Raw genomic sequence first — 10,006 nt, forward strand, 5'->3', positions numbered from 1 at the left:
CTTCCTCTACCACAACAGCTTTGGCTCCCCAAAGTATCCACTACAAACACCCTATGTTGGTGTTTGCAGTGGGTAATTTGGGGTGAAAACACCCTATGTTGGTGTTTGCAGTGGGTAATTTGGAGTGAAAACACCCTATATTGGTGTTTGCAGTGGGTAATTTGGGTAGGATCCCCAAATTCCTACCATTCTTCTTCCTATACTCTCTGCAACATCCTCCCTTTTCCCACACCCTCTCCTTTTCACCACACCACTTTCACTGCTGATCAACACTCCAAATCACAGACACCCCAAATCACAGACACCCCAAGCCTATTGCACACTGAACACCTACCTAAAGTTCTTCTCTGCTGCAGATTTTCAGTACTTCCAGCTTGTGGCAGCTGGTTCAACATGACCCACTGCTGGCCAACCACCCCATCCCTGTGCTGGTCAGGAGGGCAACATCAGGGCATGACAGGATGCCAGTTCTGTGCCCAGGGCACAGGATGGTGTTGAGGAACAACGTGTTCAACACAACAGGCACAAAACACTGCACTGTGGACTGTGTGGTGCAGGGTCTGTGCTCCACTTGGAGCTTCCAGACTGCTGTTCAAGGAAATTGCCATCAATGTCAGCCTCATCACCACTATTAGACTTCTCATCCATGTCCAGGCCCAGCTTGAACCCATTTAACTTGTAATGGATAATGAGATAACAGCATGACATGCAGCAGCTGAAGATTATTTAAACACCCATCTGGTACCTGTTATGCAGCATACGTCCTATTGTTGTATAGGAAATATATGCCACCTCCCTCCCACATGGAAAGGAGAAGATCTATAGATATATCTCATGCTGCTCCTTCTTTTTGCAGATGAGGTAATTCTCCTTCTCTGTGCTGTTTCTAGCATATCACTTTGGATTTCCCATCTATATTTTGGGAGATGCAGTCTCTTCTGAGCTGTTGAGACCTTGGGAAAACACACAAGAGCACCGTGAAAAATTTGCTCAGGACATTTCATCCCCTTCATACATCACTCAGAAAGGTCTGCTATGAAACTGATTCACCCTTTGCAAGACAACGTGGCACTACCCTTTATACCAGAGGGATTCAGGGGTGACAGTCCACATCTGTGTTTGTTGGACCACGCTGATTCTACAGGGAAATGGTGAAATACCTGCTGAAGCCTGAGAGGTGAGCAAGGCAATCAGCTCACCCTGTAATAAAATAAATAAAAGGCAACCTGTCCACTGTAATAAAATAAATAAAAGGCAACCTGTCCACTGTAATCAGGCGGACAGAGGAGAATCTGCAGATCCCAGCTGAACAGCCTGATTTCCTTATCCAAACCCTCCACCTTCCTTCGCAGGATGACTTTGGCTGTTTTGCTGGAATGGCTCTCGCAGCTCTGGCTCTCTGCGATCCCTCAGCAGCCGCGGGCCGGGTCGCTGTGTATCCCAAGAAATCACGTTTCACAACACAAGCCGTCAGCTCTGCAGATGGGCGTCCACGCTTCTCTGTTTTCCTCAAACATGACTCAGTTCTCTGCAGGGACCAAACCCTGTGTCTGACGCCCCATCTAGCGTTCAGCACGGACAGATGCAGAGGAAAGCGGTGTCTGGAGAAGTCCCAGCATTTTCAGCGGTATTAAACCACTTTTATAAAACTTATTTGTCTCCAAGAGAGCCCAGGTGACATGGAATCCTACATACCCCACTGCCTGTTATTGCCTCTGGGCTCTCTGGGTGTCCAAGTGGAAACAGCAGCAGGAAAGCCCTGGAAAACCAGCACACCCCGGAACTTGGAGGACAACAGACGGCTGGGCAAACCCAGGAATGAAACCCCATTTCAGCCTTGGAATGGGGAGCCGAGGCTGTGAGCTGTGCCCCCCTCAAGGCTCGATGGCAGCTGGCAGCCTGGATTCTCCATCACCGGCACCTCCCGGCTGCTCGGCAGTCGGCAGCACTGGGAGCCCTGGTCAAGGCAGTCATCAAATCCTGAGCAGGTTATTTTGAATACTAAATAGCGCTGCTCAGTGTTTCTCCAGTGAGATTTTAAAAATAAAATGGGAATTGCTGAAAAGCGCGTTTCACAATTTTTTTAATGGAAAAAAAAAGAAACCATTTTCCTTTTTTTTGTGTTTTTTTTTTTTTTTTTTTTTTGGTGGGTTTTTTGTGTTTTTTTTTTTTGTGCTTTATTTTGTGTGGTTGTGGTTTTTTGGGGGGGGGTTGTTGTTTTTTTTTTGGTTTTTTTTTTTTTGTTTGGTTTGGTGTTTTTTTTGTTTGGTTTTTTTTTTTGTTTTTGTTTTTTTGTTTGTTTTTTGTTTTTTTTTTTCTTTTTTTTTTTTTTTCTTTTTTTTTGTGGTGGTGAGGAGATAGTGAAGTTGTCAGGGCAAAAAAAAATCTGCTCTGAGGACTTGGTTTTACACAGCAGCTTTCTGACACTCTCAGCGCTACGAATTGCAGAGCCCTAAGCGTTGCTACGGAAATCCTCCGGCTGTGTAATGTTGTGTGTGCAACAACCACTCGCAATTAAGCCCAAAACAAGCATCTCTGTGTTCTCCGTTAATCACCGGCCCAATTAGCACCTTGGTTAAGATGCTGAGAGGTTTCCAGTCCTCCTCCCATCAGAGCTGGGATTGTCCTGGTGAAACTCTCACTGTGCCTATGCAGTGCTCTGTTCACAACACTTTGAGTTCTCCTAGAGCAGCGTGATAAGTCTGTTAACTCATTAACACCTCCAGCTTACAGGAGACTTGGCTTCCAGCCCCTTCAGCAGCTCCAGGCTCCCCGTTTCAGGAAGTTTTTTCTGCAGTTTCTGTTTTGGTTTCTTTTCCTGCTGAGCCGGGCTGGCTGGCAGCTCCCACCATGAAGCTGCTGAAGGCTGCTGTGATTTTTGCTCTTGCGCCCACTCTGTCGCCGGCTTTTGACCCTCTCAGCGCTTCGGTGGTTGCGGGAGGCGCTCTCATGGCTTGGCACCTCCTGTCCTCCGACTCCTGGCTCAAGTGCCGCTTCCAGGAGTGCTGCAAAAGGAACACCACTGTGAATGTCAAAGGTAAGGCAGTGGGGAGGGCAAGCTGGTGTTCCTTCACAGGGTGGTGAGAGCTTCTTTTGGTGGGCTTGTGGAAGATAAGGGTCACCACCCACAGCGGCTCTACAAGGCAGAGACGCAATATATCTCTATATTCTACAGGGCAGACTAACGTAATATTCCTTATCCCACAAGAAATTGTGTGTCTTGCTTCTCTGAGCAGTACTGGAGCATTTTCCTTGCTGATTTCATGGTTAATATTAGCAGAAATGGGCTGTGATGGTTTATGGCACCATCAGGGTGGCAAGTGCCATTGATAGACCTCATTAATGTGTATAAATATCTAAATACCCACGAAGGTGGATCAGGGTCTTCCCGGTGCTGCCAATGACACACATTGACAAGTAGGCAACACAGCTTGGGAAATACTGACACTTTACATTTTGGTAAACTAACTCAATGAACAAAGCCTGAGAGAGAAACATGTATTGTTGAGGGTGAACACCTGAAATGTAGAAATTATGGACCACAAGGACATTTTGTCGGAGACTAGCCAAGACTCATTGTAAAGTCCCTAGTAGAGGACAAAGATACAAAAAAGACTAAAATTATAGACTGATTAGCAAAAGAAGCGAGAAATCAATAAGCAATAGAGGGTAGAATAGTAACTAATTGAAGAAATTGATGTAATTTAGAACTGGTGAGTAATAATTCTGTTAAAATACATATACCGCTTGTTAAAACGGTATAAATGAGTAAAAAAACTTTGTGTCTCTGTGGGGGCTGCAATTTGGCCGGCCTAGCCAGACTAAATAACACTCCCCCGCTGGCAAAGAGCCGATATTGGTGTTTAATTTCCCGGCGGGGCCGGCCGCGGGTGACGCGCCGTGCCCCAGGATCCCTGCCCGGCACAAAGATGGCGGCGGCCCCTCACGGGGCGGGGCCGCGCGGGCGCGCAGGCGCGGCGGGCGCGGCGCGCGCGCTCGGGGCCGCCATGGCGCGCTCGGTGCCGCTGCTGTGGGTGCTGCTGCCGGGGCTGGCGGCGCTGGAGCCGCTCAGCGTGGGCCTGGCCATCGGCGTGGCCTCGGCGCTCACCGGCTACCTGTCGCACCCCAGGTTCTACTGCAGCTACGTGGAGTGCTGCCCCCGCGCCGAGCAGCGCCTCAACGCCACCGGTACGGCGGGAGCGGGGGGCGGCCGGGCTGCCTACCCGAGCTCGGGCCGGTCACTGGGCAGCGCGGCCCGGGGCGTGCGCGGTGACCGGCGGTGCTGAGCTGTCCCTCTCCCCGCAGCGCTGAAGGCGCAGCTGGACAACAGGCTCTTCGGGCAGCACCTGGCCAAGGACGTGGTGCTGAAGGCGGTGCTGGGCTTCAGCAACAACCCCAGCCCCAAGAAGCCGCTGATGCTGTCGCTGCACGGCTGGGCCGGCACCGGCAAGAATTACCTGAGCCAGATCCTGGCGGAGCAGGTGCACCCCGCCGGCCTGCGCAGCAAGTTCGTGCATCTCTTCCTGGCCACCCTGCACTTCCCCCACCACGACCAGGTCAAGCTGTACAAGGTGAGCAGGGCAGGAGGTGGCCCGGTTACCGCAGTGGGTGCCTGAGCCCCTGCGGGGGTGTCCTGCACATCTCCCGCTGGTTCCCTCTGGGATGAGCTCAGCGTGATGCTGATAATGCCGAGGTTGTCAGTTCGATCCCTGTACGGGCCATTCATTTAAAAGTTGGACTCGATGATCCTTGTGGGTCCCTTCTAACTCAGAATATTCTGATTCATATTCCTGACAGCTGGAGGTGTGCAGCTGGGAATTTCAAAGTTGATGCTTAGGAGGGATAGAAGGAGAAGTTCATGCATAAAGTAAAAGGCCGGGAAATCAAACCCGAGATAGTTTGCATTTCCTAGCGCTGTCCTCTCACTGATGCCATCTGCTGCTGATTCCCGTGCTCGCTGCAGGAGAATTTGTCCTTCCAGCTGCATTATCCTGGCTGTCCGGGATGGAAGGCACCTTCTCCACAGCCCCCGCGGGGCCGTGTTTTGCATTTATGTCTGAAACAGTGTTGATAATGTTGAGATCACAGTGGTGTTTTGGCTGTTACAGTAATGCTTGCACAGCTTCAAAGCTTGCTAGTTTTTCCAACTCATATCAACCTAGCTGGGGTGTGCAAGCGATGGGGAGGGGGCACAGCCTGGACAGCTGACCCTCGCTGGCCAAAAGGATATTCCATTCCATTCCATTCCACATGCTGTCATGCTCAGCCATACAAATGGGGGTTGAAGAAGGAAAAAATGGGGCAGCATTGTTTTCCAAGGTGGTTGTTACTCTAGCTGTGGCTGGACATTGGTCTGCATGTGTTGGGTGATACCATTTTCTTGCTTTTTTCCTCTTTCATTCATCAGCCAGTGAGTGTGGGGTACTGAAATTTGATAGTGTATCCCCAGAATCTGTCATATACAAGAATTTTGCAGTACATCCAGTAAAGTCCTTGTTTTTCAGTGGCTTTCAACCTCTTGTTCCAGGAACAGCTGCAGAACTGGATTCGAGGCAATGTCAGTGCCTGTCCCTCCTCTGTCTTCATTTTTGATGAGATGGACAAAATGCATCCAGGTGTCATTGATGCCATCAAGCCCTTCTTAGACTATTATGAGGAGGTTGATGGGGTGTCTTACAGGAAAGCCATCTTCATCTTCCTCAGGTGTGTGGCAGTGATGTCTGTCATTTAGAGATACTGAATATTTATGATGGTAATTATGCTTCTTGGGCACCTGATTCAAAGAAGAGCAAAAAAAAATGCTCTGGAGGGAAGATTCTCTGTGCAAAGGCAGTGGGGAACAGTCTGAACTTGTGTCTGTAGTGGAGCAGGTCTGATGCTGTGCATGGCCACAGCAGTGTGCTGAGCTCATGAAGCTGGCCCAGAGCACAGGACATGAGAGAGTTCACATTTTGGGATGGGTGTACCAAGTACTGGACCTTGCTGGCATGGAGTTAAATATCTTCAGAGCAGCTGATCTGGTGCTGTGTGGGATTTGTGGCTTTGAGTGTTGATAGCACACCAGTGTTTTGCCCGTTTCTGGATGATGTTTGCAAAGCTTCAAGGCTTTTCCCACAGCAGGCTGGGGTGGGCAGGAGGATGGGAGGGGACAGCTGGGACAGCTGACCTGAAGTGCCCAGGAGGATATTTAATACTGTGGCATGCCATTCTCAGGGGTTTCATCTTTAAAGTGATGGTTCTTCAGCATTTGCCTGGGTGTTTGTCTGACTATGGGGGTGGTTAGTGATTTCCTTAGTCCTCCTTGGGGTTTTTTTTTTTCTCCTCCTATTAAACTACCTTTATCTTGACCCACAAATCTTCAGACTTTTGTTCTTCCTATTTTCTCCTTCCATCCCACTGAGGCAGGGGTGGCTGTGTAAGTGCTTGGCTGCTGCCTGGGGGCAACCCACCACACACTGATGGCTACTTAAAGAACTGGAGACTTTCCCTGAATTTTGGCTTACAGGATTCTTTTTGATGATTTGTTTGATATCAAGGAGATTAGCAATATATGTGACATGCTGCAAAATAAATTCTGGTTTACTTGTGTCTCTTTTTCATCTCTACATTTTTCTTTTCTGATCAGCAATGCAGGTGGTGATTTAATTAACAAAGCAGCTCTTGACTTCTGGGCGAGTGGAAAGCGCAGGGAAGATATTCAGCTGAAAGACCTGGAGCCCTTGCTCTCTGTAGGAGTCTTCAACAACAAGAATAGTAAGTCACTTTGCCCCAAAAATGGAAATTCATTCCTCAGTGGCTGAGACAAACTGCTCTATGAATCCAGCCTGGCCTGTGGATCCTGTCATATGCAGGATCAAGTTTAGAAAAAGTCCTTATGATTTTCTTTCCCCCCCCAATTTATCCAGGTGGGCTGTGGCACAGCAGCATCATTGACAGGAACCTGATTGATTACTTTGTCCCTTTCCTGCCCCTGGAGCAAAGGCACGTGAAGATGTGTGTGAGGGCTGAAATGGCAGCCCGTGGCTATGCTGTGGATGAGAAGATTGTTCAGGAGGTGGCAGATGAGATGACCTATTTCCCCAAGGAGCAGAGGATCTACTCTGACAAAGGCTGCAAGACTGTACAGGCCAAGCTGGATATTCATGAAGACTTTGTGATGAGAGATACGAACACCAGGGCTTGATTTCCACTCTGAGTCTCCACAGCACTTTTGGAGCTTTTGGAAATCTGTGTATTTGCACTTACATTTTTTACTGTTGCAGGGAGTATGGTGAAAATACCAGAGTGAGCTGTATGGGCTTTGTAGCTTGTGTGTTTGGATGGTTTTTTCTTTTTTTTTTTTTTTTTTGTTTTTTTTTTTTGTTTTTTTTTTGTTTAGCTTTACATGGAATTGGGACTTATAGATCATCTTATAGATCTAGTGACATCCTCTGCCATGGGCAGGGACACTTTCCACGATTCAGGTCACTCATAGTCCCATCCAGCCTGTTCATCTCTGAACTGGCTGCTATCCCAATGTTGCCCCCTTTAGTTTTCTTTTAGTCTCTAGAGAATTTCTACTGTGACACACACAGCACTGGATACAGCCTCTCCTGCTTTATTCTTCCAGTGCTGGGATTATGAAGTATTTAATTCCTCTTTCACCATAAAAACTAGATTGGAACAAAGGAAAACAGAGGAATTTTTCGAGATAATTGTAATTTGTTCCATGTACACGGTCCTGTTCACATTCCCAGTGGAACTGAGGGATGTGTGCTGTGTTCTGAACTGTGATCATGTCTGCAGGGGTGAACTCCTTGGTGCATTGCAGTAAGAAGATGACATGGTAGAAATCTTCCTGTGCCTCAGCTGGGCACATCCTCCATCTCCTAGTACAGCAGTATGGGAAGTCATTCTGAGCTCCTAGAAATGTGTTACTAAATAATAGAGAGAGAGCAGGGGAGGAGGAAGTAAGAGCTTGCCCCACTTTTATTTGGAGAAAAATAAATTGTTTAAGTATTCTTTAAAGGGGCTAAGTAAATTTGTGACTCCAGGTCTTCCTAAACTGAGGGACCCATCTGAAAGATATGTTACAACATACTAGGCCAGTCTTTTGTACTTAAGCAGAAAAATCAATCATGGGAATTCATTTGTTACAGTTTGTCAGATTAATCTGTGTGGGCTCCTGGACCTGAAATCTGTGAGGTCTGTAGTAGTCCTTCTCCACGGCACCTACTGGTCAAGGTGTGGATAATGCTGCTTGGAAGACACTTGAATGGAAGAAATTATTTTAATGGTGTATTTTTGTGCTAAAATGTAAACAACAGCAACAAGCCTATACCTCACTAGTTAGTTTTGTAAAAGAATGCCTGTGTGAAAGGGTGAGTGATGAGTTAAGAAGCTGGGAAAGATCAGTTTAACCTTCACCCAGTGGGGAGGCTGGGTTTAAACGCTGTTGCAAGCTTTAACTCTTAGTCTCCCATGGCTCGTGTATCAAATGTGGTAATGCAAGACAGAAGTGCCTTTCACTTTGCTGGTAATACTGTGGTTTTAAATTGGTACAAGGGAGGGGGCTGTTTTTATGCTGCATCGTCTATTCCCTCACTTGTTCTTAAACTTCTTTTAAGAGGTAATGCTAATTATGGTCTCATTACAATTATGTTAATTCAAATTACAAGAGAGAGTTTAGCACTCATGTTAAGCTCTAAATTTAAAGTGTTGATTGCCTTTTACTGCCCCACTGGAGTTTGTCAAACGTTGGCAAACTGCTCACAGTGATGCAATCTCCAGAGCCAAACACTAGCAAGCCATTAACCTTGGGACATTGGACTGTCACTTTTCAGTGTGATGTTTTCCCTACTAACTGATTTATTCCTACTTGTATATGCTGCATCCAGTTTCACTTACTCCGAAAAGAAAATATTTGTGCTATTTCAAAACACTAAATACTACTGTACTGCAGTTGGAATAAATCCTAAGTTACTTCTTCTCTCTTGGTTAATCATTTTCAGATATAGGAAAGTACTAGAAAGCTGCACTGTTCCATTTCCTTTGTAGGTGTGGGGCAGCTGTTGGCAGCAGCTCAGCCCTCACTGAAGGGGCAGTTGTGACTCGTGCTGTGCTCTGAGGATGCACCAGGGAATGTCAGGGAGCTCCCTGGGAAGCCCAGGCTCTGCTGCTCCCTTGGCATCACCCTCCTGGGACAGTTCTGCTGCTTGTCCTCCCTGGCACCCCAGGCTCTGGGGCCAGGCCAGCAGCACTTCCCATTTCAGTGGATTTAAACCACAGCCTCTGATCTATCAGCAGTGTGAGATCTCAGAATGCTCCCTGCAGAAAGATGAACTAAAGCAGCAGCTGCTTGTCCTGGACTCTGGCAAGAACAGAATTCACTCTTGGGACTGCTCAGCAACTCTAACATGGCCAATGGACTGTTCCTCTGGGCAGCAGACCTCTCCCCCATGCCACTTTGCTTTAAGCTTGTCTGATCCAGCATTTAATGGCCCATTAAACAGAATAATGGCCAAAGTTACCCAGTCCATAGCAAGAAAGAGTGAGAACCTTAGCTCTGAAACCATACAGGGAAGGAATAACAACAGGATCAGAAGGATCAAATCTGGGAGTGATTTCAGGTACAGCTCTGTCTTTTACCCAATGGAGCTGCTCCTGGCCAGGTCTGCAGAACAGGAGATTAAACAGAGGCAGTCTCCACCCTTTCCACATCATTCCTGCTCTCCAGAGGAAGCTTCCATCTACCCTGGGCAATTCAGGGCTGTGAGAAACACTGGCTAGCAGTGCCTATCAAATACTCACATTGATGCTGCACTGGCCCACAAAGCAGAACCAAGATAGTTCCAGAACTATCTTAGTCACAACACAGCTTGGTTGTACTGATTCTCTTGGTAGCAGGCCACAGTACAATTTATCATCATTACATCTGCATTTTCCCATTAGCCAGTTATTTGCTATAATCAGGAAGTCAAAGAAACAGATAGATACTTGCATTCAAAGCACTCATTTGCTGACAAAT

The 10,006-nt window shown here is 47.4% G+C and overlaps 1 protein-coding gene across 2 annotated transcripts; it reads left to right on the forward strand.

The window, feature by feature from the left end:
- The first annotated feature begins 2,782 nt into the window (after positions 1–2,782).
- TOR1B (torsin family 1 member B) lies at positions 2,783–8,968 on the forward strand. Of its 2 annotated transcripts, none has more exons than XM_063174907.1 (5): positions 2,783–3,037; positions 4,306–4,571; positions 5,528–5,703; positions 6,626–6,753; positions 6,906–8,968. In XM_063174907.1, the coding sequence occupies exons 1-5, from the start codon at positions 2,851–2,853 to the stop codon at positions 7,181–7,183; spliced, it is 1,035 nt and encodes a 344-aa protein (XP_063030977.1). In that variant the 5' UTR covers positions 2,783–2,850; the 3' UTR covers positions 7,184–8,968. The 2 variants fall into 2 exon arrangements, with proteins under 2 accessions (XP_063030977.1, XP_063030978.1); XM_063174908.1 differs by lacking the exon at positions 2,783–3,037 and adding an exon at positions 4,008–4,188.
- The last annotated feature ends 1,038 nt before the right edge of the window (positions 8,969–10,006 follow it).

Source organism: Melospiza melodia, chromosome 22, assembly GCF_035770615.1.
Source record: "Melospiza melodia melodia isolate bMelMel2 chromosome 22, bMelMel2.pri, whole genome shotgun sequence".
Classification (NCBI taxonomy): Eukaryota; Metazoa; Chordata; class Aves; order Passeriformes; family Passerellidae; genus Melospiza; species Melospiza melodia.